Source organism: Odontesthes bonariensis, chromosome 9 (genome assembly GCF_027942865.1).
Source record: "Odontesthes bonariensis isolate fOdoBon6 chromosome 9, fOdoBon6.hap1, whole genome shotgun sequence".
In the NCBI taxonomy this organism is placed as follows: domain Eukaryota; kingdom Metazoa; phylum Chordata; class Actinopteri; order Atheriniformes; family Atherinopsidae; genus Odontesthes; species Odontesthes bonariensis.
In genome coordinates, this window is record NC_134514.1 from 17,835,306 (window position 1) to 17,857,398 (window position 22,093).

General features: G+C 38.4%; 1 protein-coding gene across 1 annotated transcript; it reads left to right on the forward strand.

Moving 5' to 3' along the window:
• Nucleotides 1-1,459: 1,459 nt before the first annotated feature.
• On the forward strand, nucleotides 1,460-20,676 carry ttc12 (tetratricopeptide repeat domain 12). The gene is made up of 21 exons (XM_075474410.1): nucleotides 1,460-1,550; nucleotides 2,421-2,575; nucleotides 2,813-2,834; nucleotides 3,726-3,803; nucleotides 3,914-4,035; nucleotides 4,541-4,600; nucleotides 4,921-4,992; nucleotides 5,353-5,413; nucleotides 5,951-6,139; nucleotides 10,115-10,184; nucleotides 10,779-10,867; nucleotides 11,642-11,810; nucleotides 12,130-12,225; nucleotides 14,787-14,850; nucleotides 14,943-15,077; nucleotides 15,224-15,316; nucleotides 15,594-15,662; nucleotides 17,488-17,589; nucleotides 18,161-18,260; nucleotides 18,505-18,733; nucleotides 20,516-20,676. The coding sequence occupies exons 1-21, from the start codon at nucleotides 1,499-1,501 to the stop codon at nucleotides 20,583-20,585; spliced, it is 2,097 nt and encodes a 698-aa protein (XP_075330525.1). The 5' UTR covers nucleotides 1,460-1,498; the 3' UTR covers nucleotides 20,586-20,676.
• The last annotated feature ends 1,417 nt before the right edge of the window (nucleotides 20,677-22,093 follow it).

Below are 22,093 nucleotides of genomic sequence, written 5' to 3' on the forward strand. Positions count from 1 at the left end.
TGTCTTGTATACATTATCTTCATCTACTTATTGTGTTTGCGTAATATTTTCTTTTAGTTTATCTTGTACAAAACTGAATAGTTTGGCGTTTTGAAATAGCAGGAAACTATCAAAGTAATTTCACACATGAAGCCAAGTTTTCCCGTACCTGTAGTAGTGCTTTATTGTTGCTGTTCATAGTTTTCTCCTTTCTAAGGTAAATTGAAGATAATGTAAGTAGAACTGCAACAACTGCAGGCAGCATTACATCTGGTTTTGGCAGAATGATGGATTCAGTTAAAATGATATGATGTGTAGTCCCCCACACTTAATATTGGGCACTGTTAAATTCATAATAAACAAAAGGCCTACAAGCTTTTATCTTTCATCTATCAGTTTTTCAATTTTCTTTATAAACTTTGTCTTTAACCACAGGGAGGCAGTAAAGATCTACTGCTAAAAAACTGGAAGAGGGAATGTGATGTGCAGCGTTCTCATATTAATATGGTCACCCAAAGCAGCTTCACTCGGGCTTTAAGTCACTGCAGTCCTTACAATGGAGATTTTTTTTAAAATGCCCCCTCAAATAGGTTCAGGAGTGCCTCAGTCAATGAAAGTAGAGAAATATTTTATCAGTTGATGAATTAGTCATCACAATGGCATAACGTGGAATAGCCTACATGTGTGACATTTGGTTGGAGCGACAATCCATAAGTACATTATTTTTGGAGGAACTTTATTGGTTATCAGCGTTGAGTCAAAACAACCAGAGAGGCCAAATGGCCTCAAAGACAGGCAAAGTTACCACATTGAAACAAAAACAAAAATTATTATCATCACCATAATTGTAATAAATAACAGGCCTTAACAGCCACAAATGACTAGACTCAAAACAAAAGGACTAGAAACATCCAAGAGACTCAAAAGGACTACAGAGACTGAAAATATATATATTTTTAAAAACCCTCCAGAACAATAAAACCTGCCAGTGGCTCAAAATAACCGTTTTTTTTTTTTATGTGCATTTGGACAGGCCTCCAGCGTTTAGCTTCTCATGAACATGCGTAAAAAGCAAAAATTTGGCTTTGGCTCACTTTACGAGATAAGCACAAGCATCCCATCCCATAAGCCACGGAGCAGCCCGTGAGCTGGGGGGCGCTGCCTTCACTGCGCTACGTAATCATCACATATTGGGAAGTAGCAAAACAGAAATGGCTGAGCGACACTCTACTCCTATGGCAAAGTGATTGATAACAGAAACACCGCATTTTATCCTATGAAAACACGATATTTAGGGGGAGAGGTAGAGGTGACGATGACAATTTTATCATAGCAAAAAAAAACAAAAACATATGCCGTTTCACCTTCTATGGATTGACCTTGAAGGCACCGCGTCACTATGGCAACTCAACGCAAAACCTGGCGAGAAAAAAGTACGACCAGCGACTAGCAAATCCTGCCTGTAGCCTGAGAGATTTTTAAAAACCTTTACAATTATTTTAAAAGGCAAAGACAAGTGATGGAGAAACTTGAAGAATTCGAGAGTTTTTTGAAGAATGTCGACCAAATAAGTGAGTGATGTGGTTGACATGTTTGTACAGTTTGTGAATCGCTCAGCTTTATAACATGACACACTTTACTCTTGTACTATTCTGTAGTTCTTATTACTGATATGTTTTGAAAAAGATCATAAAGAAAGCAAGGCCTTGCATATCACTTCAGTTAAAAAGTTGTGCTTGAATTCCATACAGTCATTGTTTCTGCAACATTTTCTAAAATTAAATTCTGCCTCACTGTGAGTCAGACATGAGGATCTTATGGGCCTTAGCCTGTTCTTGATGCAAAGCATCTCTCACAATGCATGCAGGTATGCCTACTGGACTATTTATTAGATCAATTCAACCTGCCGTTTCTTCATAATATATTAAAGCTGCAATGCTATACATTCTTTATATGTGGGAATAATACACAATTACAATATAGAATAAATAACCTGAGCGAGGCCATCCTAAACAGGTTAACTCGACAGACCTCTGTTGCACTTTGAATCCAGGAGGGTAGCACCCATCCAACCTTTGCTGTTTCAAACCGTTGAACGTGAAATGTGTTCATGTTTAGCAGAAGACATAGTGATTGTCAAAACTTTTTATTTATCAGAACACAGGCCCCACTATTAATTGGCCAACTGGGAATGCCCACAAAGCTCCAGCTATGGTCACATGCATAATATTTTGTTGAGATTTGCACTGAACGATTAATTTCCTCATCCCTGCAAAGTAATACCTCTAAAGTAATGACCTTTAATCAGATTGAAACATGAATGCCCCCATGCTGAGTTTATTAGGCATACTTCTACATCACATATAAATCTTATGGACATTGCATAGTTCAAGAGTGACAAAGGCAGCAAAAACAATAAAAAAAATCAACATTTTCTTTAGGTCTGATGGTGGAGGATCTGAGGTCTTCTGATGCGGAAGTGCAACAAAAAGCCATGGCAAAAGCTGATTGCTACATTAATGCCATGGATGAATCTTGCAGGACAAAAGTCAACAAGACTACAATCAACACAGACCAATCACTCCAACCTTGCTTGGTGAAAACATGCACACTAAATCAACAGCACCTTGTTGTCTGTTTCAGTCTTTTTCTCCATCTGTGTGTTTCTTTGTGTCGGTCTCTTTTTCCTTTCTTGCTGCCATTGTCCTCCAAGCACATACACACCACCAGTGATGTCCCGGCGTGTTAAGTTGTCCATCTTGCTGCATTCTGTTTTATTAGGACAACCGATTTCTTTGTTGACATTCTTTTGATTGCTTTTCCTGTTTTACAGAGTCCTCAGAATGAGAGTCCAGGTGAGCGTCACTAAAAGCGTGTTGGTGTTTCTCCTTCGCAATGAATGAAATCACTTTTAAGCAGTCTTATGCTGTTGACTGAAGGATGATCACTTTACTTAAACAAACAGAATCTGCGTATCAATTTAAAACTTGAATTGAGAAAAAACTGAGGAATTTAGATTAAAATGACCACCGAGGAACAGTAAGTGGCCATAGCTGCCATAGATGTGACTAAATTAACATTAGAGTCAATTAAGCGATGCATTTTGTTTAGGTCATTTGTTTAAATCTTTCTCATTACATATTTTGTCTGCCGCAGACTTAATTCAAACCAACACTTGTGTGTTTAAACATTCCATGAGTGCAGTACAGTTATATAGTAAGAGGCATTGTTGTGAAACTCCATTATCCCAAGCTACTTGAATCAGCACTTCTTTTCAAGACTCAGTGGGACAGAACTCATCAATAACAGCGCTGGCAAACAATGCACCATACAGTGGTCTCATGATGAGGATGAAAACAAACTGCAGACAGCAAAACAGTTTTTTTTTTAAAAAATGACCTCCAGGTTGTATTTTCAAAATGGTAGTTGTGTTTGTGTGAATATTTTAGCATGAAAACCATCCAAATGAATAACTTCAGTAGCTAATTATGTATTTTGGTGATATTCAAAGAAAATTTAATTGCACAAACCATGTAGGATATGGAGATACTTGTATATGATTGTGATTTACAATGGGTATACGTTCCTTTGTATTCTTTTTTAAAACTTACCTTACAATGTGCTCTTTAGAATTGGATAAATGGAACACTGCTGTGTGAGCTATTGCGTCATTTCAGTTATCTCTGCACTTTAATTTTTCTCCGTTCAGGTTCTATTGTTTAAGAGAGTTTTACCTTTTTAAACAGAGCATTTCATGAAGACTATGGAGAAAGATGCAGAAGACCGGAGAATAAAGAGATTGGCTAAAGTGAGAAAAGCAACCGGTGCGTGTTTCCCCTAATCTTTAGATATGTTGTTGGAGCTGCAAATCTTTAAACTTTTTCAAGCTGGCAATAAGGCCTTTTTAAATGCTGAACTCTCTGTAATCCTGCAGCTCTCAAAGACAAGGGGAATGAATCTTATGCTAAAGAAGACTATGAAACTGCAGTGAAGTATTACAGTGATGGCTTGGCTGAACTTAGGGACATGCAGCCACTCTACACGAATCGAGCACAGGTAAATATCTTCGGCCTCGGTTTTAGATGTTTTAATATGATCACAATCTCCAAAATTTGGGGTAAACAATATTTCTTTGTTCATCACTGTTACTTAAAAGTTTGGTTTCTTTTGTTACAATGTTGTGGTATATTGCTTATCATATTATTAGAAAGTAGAAATAGGGAAAAGCAGGTGATCTGGGGATAGAAAACAGCTTTATGTGCAGCAGGGGCTTAGCCAGTTGGAAATTAAACCTTTGGCTCCCTGCTTGCAGCATTTGTGTCACTGGGCTATCAGATCTCCTGACTGGATGTTACTTTTAGTTTTCTCATAACCACAAGCGGTTAGTTGTAAAATCGATATTTTTCCACCAGAATACCCAGATTCTTGACCTTGTGGTCTGTGGTATTACTTACATAGCACAACGCTGCTCACATTCCTCACTTCGTTAGGCCAGATCCATTGTTATTTTTGGCGGTTTTTGATATCCAGTTAACACCTGTCCAATGTTCAATCTATCTAGGCCTATGTAAAGCTGGGAAGGTACAAGGAGGCCATCAGCGACTGTGAGTGGGCCTTGAAGGTGAGGTCTAACTACTTGTTTGCTTGCTTGACATAGTTACAGTTCTTTGAGAACAGTTCAGAACCTTAGAGGTTTCCGTCGCTTATTTCAAAACGGGACAGTGTTGAAACAGGCTCAGACTGTTTGTCTACGGCATCTATGCTCTTAAAAAGCAACCTGAAAATAGTTTCTACAGTTGTGCCGGTATCACACAGACCGGACTTTCAGCAGCGTAGTTTGTCTGAAAGGTTGAGTAATTTAAACACAATAAATATGTTGATGTGCTGCTGATGAATTGCTTTTCAACTATTACACTCCTGTGATAATCTTCTGTCTTTCAGTGTAATGAGAGATGCATAAAAGCTTATGTACACATGGGCAAAGCATACCTAGGGCTGAAGAAATACAATGAGGTGAGTATAGTTACTTCTCCTTTCTTTTGTAACACATTGCCTTGCAAACAGCTACTTCATTTCACATAACTATGATAGAAAACGTATTATTGTTCATAAGAATGTTCAATAAAGTATAGCAAATTGCATGTGAACATCCCCCACACTGACCCTTATGTAAGGAATGTTTTTGAGTGGGTCTTGGTTAGACGTTACCTTCAAGACCTACACACAGTCATTCATAGCATCTTTATATATGAGTCTTTTGAAGTGGCCGTACGTTTTTTTTTTTTTCATGGGTTTAGTAGAGTCCAGTTAAGCATTTTATATAACCAGTTATAAAGAAAAAAAAAAAAAAAAAAAAATATCTCTCTTTTTCAGGCTAGAAACAGCTTTGAAAAGATACAGGAAATTGAACCTCGGAGGGAAAAGATGGTGAAAGGTAGGGATATTTTTTTTTTCATCAGTTGGACCAGAAAAAGTTGAATGATCCAAGGGCTTGAATAGGAGTCAGCTTGGCTTCTTTTGGTCCTTGAAGACATTTCATCTCTCACCCAAGAGAGTTACTCAGATCTGAAGTTCTTAAGGTACATATCTTTCATAAAATTAAAGCCAGAATGAAGCCCATCAAAATGATAAAGTCGGATGATGTGGTTTCAATGACTGCTTCCGAGTTTATTGTAAAGCTTCTTAATCAACCTCAGGACGTCAGCCTCTAGCTGTTCAGCTAATAATTCTTATTCTTTCTTTTTTTTGTGGTTTACAAATACCTTTGAAAAAGTTTCATTCGGCACTTGGAAAAGACTTTCTTGCACATTGTGCATCATGTACATCATGTACACAGTTCACCATCCTCTCTGGATGGCAGCTGCATTACAGAAGACAGTTTCTCAGACTGTGCGACTACAGTCACTGCTAATGAATAGCTGTATTTGACCCTTTCTCTCTTTTTTCCCCCAATTTTTTTTAACCTTTTCAGAGTACCTGCACCTCGTAGATTTGGAAGTGAACAGAGAGAATCAGGAGATGAATGCGAGGCAAGAATTTAACAAAGGAGAGAGGAAGGCCGCAGCAGTGCCCCAGCTGCTGGAGAAGCTGTCCGAGCCCAGTCAGATGCCCCTCTATTATAGTGGGGGATTGGAGATTTTGTCCCAAGCAGTGACTGGGTGTAAGTTTTCTTTTGGAAAAGCTCTGCATGATTTAGCTTTTTCTTCCAATTTCTTTGTGCACCATTTTTTTTTCTCAATAATCTGCTTAACTGATTCACCCATTTGCCGGTTGTATTGTTAGAATTAGAAGAGAAGATCCAGCTTTAGTCCATGGTGGTTCAAGGGATGTGAAGGATGAAAACAGAGTAACTGCTGTAAAAACTGGGATTGCTCACATTTATCATATTAGAGCATACCCATAACAGAAAACAGGGTTGAAAAAAAATGAATGGCTTCTTGTCATTATCTGTGACAATAGAAAGAGAGAGACCCATCACTCTTCATTGCTTATTTCCCTTCATTTTCCTTTTGCTTGTCAAAGTGAGCAAATATCCAATACGGACAATAAATCAATTGTTCAGGGGACAAAAATGACACATATATCACATTATTGTAAAATAACACATTGTAAAACTGCTGTGCTTGACCTTTTTTTCCATATATTCTCTATCATCAGATCAGTAAGTTCTCCAGTCTATTACAGGGCCTGGTGGTTGGTAAAGTCTGCCTGGTATGGCTTGATTTCTTTATCTGTCTCTGCTCATCCCTGTGGTAATAAACATCTTAGCTGTTCCAGTTGAAGGATGTTGTGGGATTAAGATCTTTTGTAAAAACACATTTAGTTGCTGTCAAGACCAGTCATCAAGTGGAGGAGGTTTGAGGTGGGACAGAAAACACTGTTAGGCCGCCTGTAAATGTCTTGGGTCCAATTTCCTGAAACATCTGTGGTAGCAGTTGTCCCTGCCATAGTGTCAGAGGTGTACCTGCGTTCAGCTCTGCAAGTAATATAAGTATTAGTGAATGTTGGTACCTGTCCTTTGATTGTTTAGATCTGTGACTCGTCCGAGGCCCCTTAGAGGGACATGTGCCTCTCAAAAAGCTAAAACTGACAGATATCTAGATTCAGTATTTTTTTAGATAAAGCAGCCTGTCTAACTAATTATTCATTTCAATGACGATTAATATGCAGATTACCCTTGTTTTTTGTTTTTAGTGAAGTTCTTCGGTCTATAAATATTTAGAGAATGCTAAACCTTTTTTGATCAATGTTTCCTACAGCTCAAAAGGATTTAGGATTGAATGTCCTGTTTGTTTCCCAACCCAAAGAGATGCTATTTGCTTTGATTAAATAGTGGGAAAAAAAAGCTGAAATCTAAGAAAATGTAATTAGTTTTTTTTTTTTATACCAATTAATTGGTCATCAAAAAAGTTGCAGATTATTTCCACTGCTGAGATCAAAGTGATTGTTTTAAAAATAGTTGTAGCTCAATCTAAATTAATCATACCAAACAGAATGCTCTCATAGTCCCGATTTCTTCTTAGACAGAGAAAAAAGGATTTGTTGTTTGAAGCTGATGTGGAGTTTATTTGCTTGGTCACCACTGAGCCGAACAGTCACTGTTAAGTTTGTTTTATGCGTAAGGGTAATATAACATCTGTCGTGGATGTTGAAGACTATTTATGAATGATTATTACTGTTGCTACAAATGCCCCATTCAGACCTGCCCTGCCTTCCTTTAATCTGAAAGCAATTTAACATCAAAGTGTCATATCTTTATTAGAACAGAGGTGCTTTTATTGTAACAATAAGCAACAGTAATCTGACCAGGTTAGACCTTTTATGTTTCATGTTTTACTATCAACGCAGACAAGCACATACAGTTGTAAAGGGATTTTATTTGGCATATAAAGCTGTTTTATTGTTATCTAACAAACAGCTTTTGACAAATCAACTAAAAAAAAGAAAATAACCCGACTTGATGTGTACTGCAGTGAATGTGGTGGTGCTACAGCTTCTGCGTCTCCACTCACAACTGAGCGCACAGAGATGATGAGGGCAGTGTCTCCATGTGATGTGAAAGCTCACGCTTTTCTAACTTCTCTTTACTGTAAGGGCAATCAAACTGTCAGCAGTAAGGCACCTATCAGAGTTCTTTATCACACATTCTGCGCAATAAACCTCAGTGGAAAAGAGACTTGTTTTCAGCTGCTCCCATTCACTGCCTGTCTGTTTGACACAACAACAGTGTATGGTGTGCTTGACCTGATAATATGAGTTGTTTGGGCAGTATGACTTGTGGTCAGAGAAATCTGACCAGAAATCTGGGATGCACTGTCCAATCTTGCGCAAATGCGGGGTAATGCATTCGCTGTGGCTCTCTCCATAGCTGTTGTTGGTAATTCTGAATGAAGCAGTGACGAATATTATTATAAATTAGACTCATTTATTACTGACTGAAAGAGGTCACTTCAACAGAATACTGAAGCCTTCAATGTTAGACTCCCATGTATAGAAAAAGCTCAAGTGTCAGTTTAGCCAGTTTGGTCACTTGATCACTCTCATAGTTTAAGTGATAGCCTTTGTAATTTGACAGAAATCTGTCATAAACAAGACATAGAGGGCCATGTTATCAAACGTAAAGGTGAAAAACTTGATTTTAGAAAACTGCTGGAAACTGAAACCCAACTTGAAGCTCTTCAAGCAGCTCTTATTTACGGTAAACCTAAGCAAGATCCCCCTCTATTATACCAAAAAGAAAAGTTTACTTATAGTAGACAAAAATATGCAAGTTCACCTCCTTTGGACTCCGCAACAGTGACTCAGGCCCTGACATGAAACTTCAGCCCACATATCTGTCCGTCAGTTGATCTCAGCACCAGCTCACGTCAGTTTAAACCCTTCCACATGCTCAAATAGCAACTCTCAAACAGTCTGCTATTTAAGCTTCTTGCTTGCCTAATCTGTCAGTCTTAAACAGTCTCAAAGACTCACAATAACGTGGTACTGATTCTTATTCACTGTGCTATCTCTTCTTTGAAAAGGAACCACTAACTGCAGCTGCCCTTGTTCACCAGGTTTTCACCCCTCATCTGTCAGCTGCTGATTTTTTGTCAGTGTTTTTGACCCAGCTAATGACGTTGAAAGTCCAAACTGCTAGTTCAAGTCTTTTTCGATGTTGCCATGAGGAAAAAACTGCAGCTTTTCGTGTAACAGTTATTTATAAAAAGATTACCACTCATGAAGATGAATAGCCCTTTTTGGAGGATTTATTTTTTGACTTTAAGCTAAAAGCGAAGATGTGAATGAACTAGATCTTTCATGTTCCTGCACTACTGGTCTCTTACATGCCTTTTAAAATATGGAAATATGAAAATAATAATAATTAGGAAATTGGGGAAGTGAAGCTTAAATGTGATTTGCTGAATATTAGATCAAGATTGGAAAAGTCTATATATTGACACATTTTGTCTTACAGAAACCTGGCTGCAGCAGGAGGATCATGTTATTATAAATGAATAACCTCTGGCTCTGAACCTCTGAATTAGACTCTAATTGGCTTGAATTGGACTGTGTCATTGAAGTGCCTCGAGATGACATTCGTAATGATTTGGCGCAATATAAATAAACTGAACTGAAAATCAAAGCTCACTTCTCGGCAAACTGTTAATGTATGAAAAATCCAACTTTTTTCTTGTATCATTTTGTTATGCATCCCGTTCCTTTGCACTTCCTGTCCTTTGCCGACTGTCGAGCATTTCTTATCCAGTATCTCTTTTTTCTTCATTTATATGAATAAATGTGTCATGTCAAATGATATAATGCCTGTCTCAGTGCCATTCAATAGAAAAGGGCAAAACTTACATAACTCACGACTGAAAGGATCTCAGCAGGGTTGACATTACAAGCTTTGTCCTCTGAAAGTACTCCTTCACTGCTTTAGTTTACTTTCTTCAGTCTGTGTTTCATTATTAGTGGAAAATACATTTTTCCTCATTGCACCTTTAGACTCAACTTAATTTATTAATTATTTTCTCCTGTGCCCTTGACTGTTAACGGGGCACAAGAGAAAAGAGAGAAGTTTTTTGTTTCTATAAAGCCTCTCTGCTATCGGGTGATGATATATCGTTTTCTGTCTACTTTTCTCTTCTAACAGGTACAGGGCAGACTCTCTTCAGACTGAACAATGGCTTCAGTATCATCAACAGCAATGACACAGTGAGGAGGTAATGAAACCAGAGGAAGAGGTAGCAGTCAGCCCTCAGTGGAGCTTTGACAGATGAGCCCGGGGACAGGGGCATACACAGACAATGATGGCCTAAACTAGAGAGATCGGTCAGCAGCCTCTCTTTCTCTGTCCAGCTGTTTGTGTGATAGCGCAAAGAAAAAAAATGATCTCACTAGAAATTGAGTTGAATTCTGCAGTGTGCAATGGCCCTCCGTTATGTTCTAGAAAGAAGTAGCTTTTTCGACAAGATAAAAATTATTACCCCCTCACGCTTAGATCTCTAAGCTTATTATTAAGTTGTCACTCGCTTCCCGTGTTTTCATTATTAGCACTGTCATGAATCACGTTGGAACACAGTGCACAGGAAGAACATGGTGCTGTAGAAATTGCAAAGAAAATGCAGTCTGAGCTTGATGAAAGAAGCCAGTAAGGATGCTGATGCCAGGCAAATAATTCAACCGAAAACATTGTAAGCCGTGTTTGAAAGGAGGCTATTGTCTGTGTCGCCTGTCCGGGTCACAATCTGACGCTTCACTCTGAGTTGATGTGCTCTTGGAATTGGTAAAAAAGTTTGAGTTTGTTTTCTCCACAGTTGCCTGTTGCAGAACACCAACGATCCAGAGAGCCAGGAGCTGTGTGTGTGTGTTCTGAAGTTATGGAGGCTTATTTGTTTTGAAAATGGTAAGAAATTGTTCCTTTTTATCTCATGCATCGGTTTGTTTTTGATTTTTGAGTAGGAAATATAGGGTAAAATCGTAATTCTTACTAATTTAGTCCCACATTTTGGCTCAGGGGGCTGCACGGTGGTGTGGTGGTTAGCACCATCACCTCACAGCAAGAAGGTTCCCGGTTCAACTTCCGGCTGGGGCCTTTCTGTGTGGGGTTTGAATATTTTCCCCGTGTTTGCGTGGGTTCTCCCCGGGTACTCCGGCTTCCTCCCACCGTCCAAAAAACATGCATGCCAAGTTAATTAGTTTCTCTAAAATTGTCCTTATGAGTGAGTGTGAGCGTGTGTGTTAGTTTCTGTGTGGCCCTGTGATGGACTGGCGGCCTGTCCATGGTGTACCCCGCCTCTCGCCCAATGACTGCTGGGATAGGCTCCAGCCCCCCCGCAACCCGACCGATGGATTCAGCGGGTATAGAAAATGGATGGATGGATGGATGGATTATGGCTCAGCTCGTCATTGTTTTGTTAAGTCTTTATTTGTCTTTGATTCACACATGCTATGTGGGCATCAGGGCCACCTTTGATCATTTGTTAGCTTCACAAAGGGCTTGTATGTTAATGTATTAATGTCATTTTGAGTAACTAACAACGCACTCAGCATCGCCACGAGCATGATGTCATGTTTATGTGATTGTACATAGGTAATAGGTCAATTCCTGGGATCTGCACTCTGCCCAGTAGGTCCAAGTCATTCTTTACACATCATCTGTTTTTTCCTTTACTTTCAGATGAAAACCAGAAAATGTTGATGACATGTCCAGTCACCAGACACTCTGTTGTTCAGTTGGTAATATCAGAGCATGTTGCAGTCAGGACAGAATCCTTGGCATTACTTTGTCTGTACTCAAAGACACCACATGGCAGACGCTTGGCCATTGACCACCTAAATTTGCAGATGTAAGACATTTCTTTGTGTTGCCAGCACACACAACTGAGAGCAAATGTAAAAACGGCATTTCTTGTTGACTGACCCATGCACATTGCAGGGGCAGGTGACAATCTTTTTTCCTGATTTACTCCCAAAATCACATCAATGGGTGGAATTTTGTTCACCTGATGAGACACCATCATTATGTGGGACACAAAACTATCACTAAAAAATAACCTGATCATTTTCATTCTGAATTTGAGATTGCATTGATAGTGTTTGGGTCACTTTCTTTCTGATTCTGTTTTTTTATTGTGCTTACCCCCCCCTCCTCTTATGTCTCTAAAGGTTAGTGAGGAACCTCATGGCATGCATCTCAGAGCCAAAACACAACCAGGAGAACACAGCAGTCTGTGTTCTGGAGAACTTTGCCTCAGAAAACAGGTATTAATGCCATAGAAACAAACAACAATTAATCTCACACTAGACAAAATTTATTTTATTACTGGATACGGAAATACATATATTTAAATGGTCTGTTTTTCTCCAGTACATTATCAGTGATAGCCAGATGCTGCTAATTAATTCTACAAAATAAGATGATCATCAACATCTTTGCCCACTTCTATAACAGCAGAAATTGACAGTAAAGCATGAAAAAGAGAATAGCAGCACAGATTAGGTTAGGAGTCAGTTAAAACTAAACAAACCACAAAACTACAGAAACAAACTTCTTTAGAAAGACGAGAATACAGTACAGATGCTTGGTCTCCATAATGCACGAAGCCACGTTTAGTATGAACCAAAAGGAGCTTATGAGTACAAACACCTAGCAACTGTCAAGCACAGTGGTGGTGAAGTATTCTCGAGTCAAATGTGAATTCATCAGTCTCATAGCTGAAGTTTGGCTGTAATTGGGTCACGAGAGATGTCAGTGAACTAAAACACAGCAGCTATAGAATCTATAGAAGAATGGCTGAAAAAGAAAAAGAATCAAGGCCAAAGTCCAGATCTCCACCTGATTGAAACGCTCTGATTGGACCTTGAAAAATCCAGGGTACGGGTTAGGTTAGCACCGTAATCCATCAGTGAATTCCCACAAACCTCAGTGAATTGAAGCAACATTGTAAAGAAGAGTGGGCCAAAATTCCTCCACAGCATTGTGTCATACAGAAAACAAGTATTAGAAGTTCTTGTTGCTAAAAGTTATCTCCCAAGCCAGTGAATCTTTGGGTGTAGTTGGTTGGTAAGGACCGGATTGTGTGTATTATGTCTTCATACGTAAAAAGGATGTACTTTCTTTTTCACGACCGTATAAATTAGAAGTCACCACACTGGGAGAGGTCCCCACAGAAATGCAAAGTGTGTCATCTTTAATTAATCCAAAAGTGGTATCATGTGTTAATATCATACGAAGGCAGAAGCCATTCTCAACCTGTTTTCCTCTCTGGCACCTCATGAAAATAGACATGAAAGGACATCTCAGGCTCAGACACAGCAGGAAATAAGTCGAGGTGTCAAGCCATGAAATGGGGAGATCAATTTTCCTTGTCTATGGCTCAGAGTGTTATTCAAAAAATGTATTATATCCTATAGAAATGTCCTCTTCATTGTTGGAGCAAAGCTGGGTCAATGTTGGTCTTTCATTGATGTTTTCATTTTAGTCTAAAAATTCATTCACAAGTGATGCACACTGATTTGAAATCATAGAACTCTATCATAGTGAAGTATTTACAGAATGCATCCACGGATTTGTCCGCATGCATTTGTACACTATAGTACACAGTTTATTCATGGCATATAGTATGAATAACATACATTGTGTAGACACAAACAGTACGGTAAAACCATCTGCCTCTTGCCACCTTTGTTGTAAATGAATGAGACTCTTCAGAGACATGATAGAGCTGTGTACTGCTATATTGAATTTTCTTGTGTGACTCATATTGTGTGTATTTATGGAGTGTTTTCATTGAGGGAAGCCATGTTGGTCAAAATGTGGGGTTTGAAGCACCAAGCACTGGTTCAGCTTGTAAAAGGATCCTTGCTTGCTCAGTTGTTGAAGTTTTGTAGTAAATACATAAAATACGTAGTCATGAATACAGATTTATCTTTCACACTAATTGCATTTACACAATTAGCAATACAATGATATAAACCCGATTGAGAGCTTACTCTTAACAAGACGCGTATGTTATATAAACAGGACTTTCTTATCACCTTCACCCAAATAACTTCATTCAGAATAAGCAATAACCCTAATTAGATATGAGTGTCCTGATCTTACTCATTATGTCGACATGTACACACTTTAATCACACTACTGCATCCTAGAGTTTCTACAGCCCTTAGCAACACACTCTGAGGTTGCAACACTGCTTTACAACGCATGCCCTAGTTCTGTTTTTGAAACACCAAGCCAATAATCCCCCCCCCAAAAAAAGGCATGTTAACCAAGTAAGTGCCAGGTGTTTCAGTTATATATATTTTTAATCCAATAAAAATCTGGCCAAAGAAGTTTAAAAAAAATCTTTGCTATTTTATTTTAATCTTAGGTTAACTATGTAACTGCTGACCAGAAAATGTTCTTATTAGCACATCAAAAAAGGGCAACTCTGTTTTTTTTGCTTTGTGGAAGGTTGAAAATGGTTTGATTCTGACTTCCCGCTTCCATTGTACATTGAAGGCTGCCTAAGTTCTAGTCTGTGCAAAATAAGATGGCTGCGGGGAGAAACAGAAGGCGGTTTTAGAGTGAAAGAGGAGTAAAGAGAAGTATGTAATGGAGATGTTTATAATGTAGGATTTGGATGAGCATAAACTTTGCGTTGGCATTAGAGCATGTGATGTAAGTGTGTGTCATTAATTTAAAAATGTTCTGTAACTCACGTAAACACCATAATCAAAATATTGTCTTATTTAGATCAAGGTCAGTAGTTAGAATATTGCTGTGCATGTTAATGTTGCCATTTACAATAGAATGATGATGTTTTTGTGTGTTCTTGCAGATTTTGCTTTCAGTTAAGAAATGTATTGACAGACTCTGTCATTGTGCCATTCACAAAAATGTTGGTAAGACACTGCACGTAGACATGACATTTCATTTTGTATACACCATTTGTGTATTTGGGCATATGCTTCCACCTTTTTCTTCTGTTTTCCAGGGAAATTTCAGAAAGCCCAACCAGCGTGTTCTTCCATCATTGATATCAGCTCTTGGTTCTCTGGCTCGAGATGAAGTCATCCGTGAAAACTTTGCTTATAATCCAGAATGCTGGCAGGCCCTTTTGGATGCTGTCGTTAGTATAGTGACAGACATGTCCCTTTTTGTTGAAGTGCAAATTGCTGCTTAGTTCAAACGCTGAAGAGGAAACTCACACTTCAGTCAAGTGCTAACAGATGTCAGTTTAAAACCCAGTTTAGAATATGGTGTCTTTCTCTGCAGAGGCAGTGCAGTGCATCTGAATACAAGGAGATCCTTTACCTTTTACTTGGCTTGATCATCAACCTTTCAACAATCACCTCTCCAGTCATCCAGGTGAGGAAAGCGAGTGTTCTTATCACCACAGAGATTTTTATGTTGTAATGTTTTTCTATCTTAGACAAGGAAAGGCTGAATTCTATTTAATGGAAGTGTGATTTGTGACAAAGGACACTTTACAGAAATTGAGGAGATCAGAATACATTTAAAAAAATGCAAAAAAAAAAAGCCAATGGACCAGGGACGAAGGGGGCATATTCCTGATGTGTGATGTCACTTATTTAGAGGTGCAATATAAGTGAAAATTAATTTAGCCACTTCTGCACTTCTGAAGGAGCACGCTGTTTCACTCTGTGACTGCTGTCTGGACTTGCTGAAATCTGGTGATGGAGGAATCAGAAATGTGAGTAAAACTTACATGAGCAGGACTTTAACTCCATTACATCACATATTTAGTTATTCATTTATTTGATCAACACACTTTATAATGAATAGTTTTGCTAGTTTTATAGTATATCGATGTATTGGGTCAGGAAAGGTTGGAGACGTATTATTATTTGGATATTTTACAGTAAGCACGCTTCCTGAGTGTTTTTCTTCTTTTCGAAGAAAAAACAAAATTTTGAAAAGAAAATATATCTCTCCGGAGTTATGGTCTTGTTCTCGGGTGTGAACACACATGCAATGTGCCGCTGTAGGTGGTAACAGCATTCTACACTTCACAGAGGATCCTGTGCATGTGTCATTGCTGTTTATTTAAACTACAGGTGCTCATGGCTGCGTTATTGAAATGCAAATATTTCCCAGCTTTTGCTATTTTTTTCCCCACAATTCTAATTTTGGTATGCCTTATTTTTTTTCTGTCTCTACTGTCATGTGAAAAAGACAATCGAAACACTTTCACGCAATGCTTCTGCCATAATGCAGAAATAATGTGTGAAAAACTAAGAACACCTTTACGGTTTCCATAGTAATTAACAGGGTAAGTGTTGCCAAGGTGTTGCTAAACACATGCACTTGATTTATCAAGTGTGCCCACCTCTAAAAAAGCAGAAGTTTTTGCAGGTTGCTGGTCGGGAGCATTCGGTGTGTTAACACAAACCAAGGAATGAAAGACATCAAGAATGATGTTTACGACAGTGTCATGTAGAAAATTGCTGGTAAAGATTATACTACAAGCTATTGAAACACGGGGAATACTTAGTTTTTCACACACTGCTTATGCATGTTGACTTAGTTTTTTGTTAAACAAGTAGTAACATGATGTAATATGATATGTTTTGTTGCTCACCCGAGAGTGCACTTTCTTTTTACATGACATTATGCCCTATTTTTCTGGTCATAGGTAATTACTTGTTTTCACCTTTCTATACTCACTTTCTTTTGTCTTTGATGCATCGTGATGGTCATGTGAAAAGAACTGCACTGTTGGTTTTTTTCTATACAAATTAAGGGGTAGCTTTGCTGGCGAGGAGACAAATGAACATGCACTCATGCATCAGCAAAGGAGTGTCACACGCTACAAAGTTTGCCCAGTGAGCCATGTACCTCCATCTGTGAGAGCAAATACTCAATCCAAAACATCAAATGAACATCACATCGCTCTTCAAAGCTCTTTAAGGATGCGCTGACCCCACCAGGAGTGGTAGAACAAGCTGACTACAGCTTGGCTTGCAGTCTTGTTGTCTGAAAAAGCTATGGATGACATCTTGAGCAAGCTCGAATAATAACTTTTAATGAATTTAACTTTTGTTAAACCTTATTGGAAATGTTTCTCTGGATGCTCATTAGACGAGTTTTTAATAAAATGTTCTCAAAATGATAATATTACCATTATTGAGTAATTAATAAATGATAATAAATCCATAATTAGGGTTGCAGTAATTTAATGTTGACTCTAGAGTATTATTCTGATCAAAATGGCTCTGCTTGTTTAACATAATTCAATGTTTGACTTATTTTATATTTATATTGATTGTTTTCCTCCAATGAATGGGGGGATTTGAGGCTTAACTGTTACAGTAAAAATTATGGTGAGTTAGGACCTTTCATTTCTGACTGCATGGCGCTCATAATTTTTTCCACCTGCAAACTTTCTCCCACTCATAGCACTTTTTTTCTTGATGCTCTAGCATCCTGCTCGTTTCTTTGTGGTATTTTTCAGTCTGTCTCTCTTCTTCCGCTTTTTTGTTTCTTTTCCAATGCCAGAACCTTTCTTTATCCTCCAGAGAGCCACATGTGTGCTGAGTACTATCCTCCCTCAGTCCTCTGAAGCTGTTCAGCATGTCATTCGACGGAAAGTCATCCAGACAGTGTGCCGGATGCTGAAGGTGTGTTACTGTATACACAATTGGATTCATTATCCTTAAACGATGAGATAACAATTGTTTCAATTTGTTAGATACATATACAGACATACAGTACATGTTAAACCTGTTGTGTTGAGTATTGTGGCTGTTTTACATGCTTTGTGTTGTGCATTCCAGTTCTGTTATTATGCTGTAGATTTTTCAAATTTCCCTGTCATTCGCAGGCTTAGAGGTTATAAAATAGAATGGAATAGACACAGGAAAGTCCATGAATAAATAGGGTTAGCATATCTCCCTCTGTAGTACAAGTTTCCTTCCTGTTAGTAAATGTTATAATGACAGTAGAAAATTTCCAAATCAAAACAAAACAAGGCCAGATCATCAAATGTTCACCTCTGCTCCTCCCTCACAGCTGTTACAACAGTCAGACAATAATGATTTGATGAGAAAACTAGAAATGATGTTATTCAAACAAGTCAAGTTTTTTTTTATTTTCATGACCTCTGAGTTTTGACCTACAGTTACTGTCACTGCAAACAGACTGCATTCTGCTTGTTCAATATCATTGTTATTTTTGTGCTTGTATACCCAGGGAACAGGGCAGAAGGCAAACAAGTATGCCATTAAGACTCTGGCAGTGTGCACTGCTGCCAGTGACTTGGCACGACAGGAGCTGGTGAACTCTGATAAAAGTGAGAAATGATTGACACCTCGCCATTAATAAGCTCCTTCATTAGTCTATGAATAGTATTCCAGGCATGACTTCTTATACTGAATTTAAATAAAATGTGTGTGTGTGGGTTTGATACACGTGTGCAGATTCCCATCGACATGTGTGAGTGCATTGTACATCATATGTGCTGATGTCATTACATCAGTTTGTTATATATTCAATATATGTTCTCCACCTTTTTGCTATTCATCTGTTCGACACAGAACTGTCAAGTTTACGTCATTTGCTGAGATCCAGCTGTGATGAGATGATTTCAGGAAATGCAGCTCTGTGCTTGGCCCATTGCTTTGAGTTGGACGGAGTTGCCACCCGCCTGCTGGGCACCGATATTGTGTTGCTGCTGCTGCGGCACGCTGCAGGGGAAGCCGAAAGAACAGCTGTGCAGCGAAATGCAGCAATTGCTCTTGGGAAATTGTGTCGATCTGAGCCAAGGTACCCTCTCACCCTACTCTACACACTGCAAATTGTTAATTATTGTCTAGAAACTGGCCTGGAGCATTATTAGACCTGACGTAAGCCACACAGGCTGCTGACTGGGATTTTACAGCTCTGGTTAAAGAAGGTAAACATGAGGCAAATTAATGATCTTGGGCCAAGGTTCTATCCATTTATCATCTACCCATGTCATCGAATGTTTATTGGCCTCATAAGTCGATTTGATATTGAAGCATTTTTTAGCAATTTGAATAATTAACGATGCATCTGGATAAATCTTAGTTTGTTGCATTCTTAAAGTGTTGTACACATGAATATATTTATGAATATGTACAAGCAGTCCAATCAATATGTTTGTTTTATTTAGACGGTGCTTTCAAAAGTCCTCTCAACGGTCTTTAATATGAAAACTGCATTTTTTTCAGTACGACTCAGTACAGTTACAAGCACAGTCCAGTCCGACCTCGCCATTTAATCGCACCACCGTCCTTTTCCCGGTATACATGCATGGCAGTGGAATCAAACATCACAGTGACTGCATCAAATATGAAACACGTCCAGACTGGAACTTTTTAAACATTTGATGTTTTTAGCACTTTCTGCCTTCCTCCGTCATACTGTTCAACATATCAAGGTTACATTAGCATAGCATCCCACCCACAACCCAAATGAGGGAATTATGTCACGTATTTTCAGTTTTACAGCAGTTGAACATATTGCTATATTGTCACTTTGCAATTGTGACAATGATTGTACAGCTTAATTATGAATTATGCGTAGGCTGACATCATATTGCATGTTGACTTCTGTTATTGCACTGACCCAGAGATGCCCACATCTGCATTATAATGAACCTCAGGATGGAATATTCCACACCCCTTGTTTGGCTATCTGCCTAAAAGATCTCTCATCCATGCAGTCAGATGTATCACGATTCACAGTTTCATTCCTTTCTTGACATATTCTCTCTGTATAAAGTCACTATATTATTTCTTTGCCAGATATTCGTCTGTTTGTATCTGGCACGCTTGCTGATCTCCGAGACGAAAAGGTCAAGCATGTTTGCATGAATTCAGGGGAAATTCATCTTGCTTGTGGCTACATTTGAACTTCATTCTATTTTATCTTACTCAGATTCTGTGTGTGGGGTGCTCAGCTCCTCCTTTTGGGAACACGTGCTGCGTTATGGTTTCAGATGGTCAAAATGTATGTCATTTTGTACTAAAGGGTTAAATCTAATGAAGTGGGCAAGCGAAAATGGAGCCTTCATATCCCGTAATTCAGGACTTCAACCCATTTTCAATCTATCACATCCAAGCAGCATGCTTTGTAACTGAGGCAGTCAAAGCTTCCTCTGTGCTCACCATGTAACTCCTACATTGGCCTGTGAATGACCTCCGTCAGCCTCCTCACACCGTCTTCCCCTGTGCTAGAAAATTGTTTTCTCTCTTCATCTTGTGTTCATTCATTCAAATATTCTGAATCTCAGACGCAGGGACAGTCTGTGGTATGCGTGCTCAAATGGGTCCAGGGCATCGCTTCTACAGAGTCACCAGAAAACACAAACATGTCGTTCCGTGGTAAATGCTTCTGATGTTCGTGTGTCGCCCGAAAGACTTAAAAGGACTTAAATGTACCTTCAGGCTGAGGAACTCCGATGTGACTTTCTTGAGGATTTGTTGATCTTTTAGTTGCTGAAGTCCCACAAGTGATGTTTCAATTGAACTGACTTAACATGCTGTCAAAGTATATTAGAAAAACCTTTCTCTTTATTTTCAGACATGTGCACAAACTTCGAGAGCTGCACGGCCTGGAGATCCTGCACTCCTGTGTGAAGCTCATCTCGTAGATCAGTAACACTGTGTTCGCTGACGCGTTATTGTTCTCTTTTCCTCATATTATTCTCGTATTCATCTGTGTTTTGTTGCTGGCTCAGATATTTGGGCACAAAATAATCCTTGTTAAAGTAAAACATTCACAATTTTAATAAACAAGATGAATTTTGTTGTTGAACAAAGCCAATTAGTATGAGCAATTAAAGATTTATTTCTTGTGAATATGATCCTGGTTCTGATTACTTCATCTACACAAATAGGGTCATTCCCATTAGCAATGTTCTTGGCTGTCCCTGTTTTTCAACCCCCCTCGATTTATAAAGGTAATCATCATGAATAAAAACAGCTGGTAGTATAAATACAGTCAGTTTTACCTGTCCTCTCCTACCCATCAGTTTGATATTTAAACGTAAAAACATTTGACATCATGTAGATAATTCAGGTGTTTGTCCTGAATAACGTTTTTATGAAGCAAATATATCAGAAACACATATAGTGCTTAAACAATACAACCCAGTTTGAAAAGTTCACTTTTATGCAGTACTATATAAGTAATGATTTGCCAACATTAAGATTCTGATGTTATTTGAAATAAGAATGAATTAAAGCAAAGTATCAAAAGCTAGTATTCATATGTCTTGAAGGTCTTTTTCTCATTGACTGTTGAGGTGTGTGCCGGATACAAATCAAGCAGTAAAATCCACTGTGTATCTATGAGAGTCATACAATACTGAATAAGATTTGAAAAAAAGAATACGCACCACGGTGTTATTTAAGCTCTTTTTCAAGGATGAAGGACAGAACAAGTTGTTGTTGAGAGTGTAATGGGTTTTCATATCAATTATGAAACAGATGATTCATAAAAAAGCACGTGAGGTACGTGTTTTAATAATAATCCAAAAGACATATAATTTAGATTAGATTATTTGTAGTATTACAGTCTTTTTGTATTTACAGTTCTGGCACCTTTGGACCTGATGACCACATGCGACCGTAAAAAAGGAAGGGGCTACTGAGAAATCCAATCCAAGTAATAATGAAGTTTAGAGGACAATCTCTCTGCAAGTGATGACCCTGCCTGTGTATATGTGCAGGCAGCTGATACTTTGTCCTCGAGGGCATGAGGCACTAATAAGAGCACATTCTCACTGGGGTTTAAGTAATTGCATACAAGACTGAACAGAAATGAGGAGGCTTTACAAGTTCACACTTGGACTATTCCTGCTCACAGGTATGTGCTAATATTTGCATTCATTTTTGTGTTGCTTTCATTGTTCTTAAGTTTATTGTTGCAACTTTTAAAAAAAAAAATAGGATAGATTGTGGTCATTTGTTGATTAGTTATTCATACATTTTTAAAAAAGAAATTTGATATTTTTTTTTTCAGTTCTCAGTTGTAAGATAGACACCTGACAAATGTTACTTATTTTTTCTTTTCTCTCTGTACGGAGGACATTTTTCTGGTGGATTGATTTCTTTTCACAGAAAAATCACAGCAGCGAGCCATTTCAAAAAAGAAGGA

Bases quoted from the DNA above. Each gene is read 5' to 3' on its own strand.
- ttc12 (XM_075474410.1), top strand. From the start codon at position 1,499: ATGGAGAAACTTGAAGAATTCGAGAGTTTTTTGAAGAATGTCGACCAA. The intron at 1,551-2,420 runs GTGAGTGATGTG...CATTTTCTTTAG, and splicing joins GAAGAATGTCGACCAAATAA to GTCTGATGGTGGAGGATCTG. The intron at 18,261-18,504 runs GTGAGAAATGAT...TGTTCGACACAG, and splicing joins GCTGGTGAACTCTGATAAAA to AACTGTCAAGTTTACGTCAT.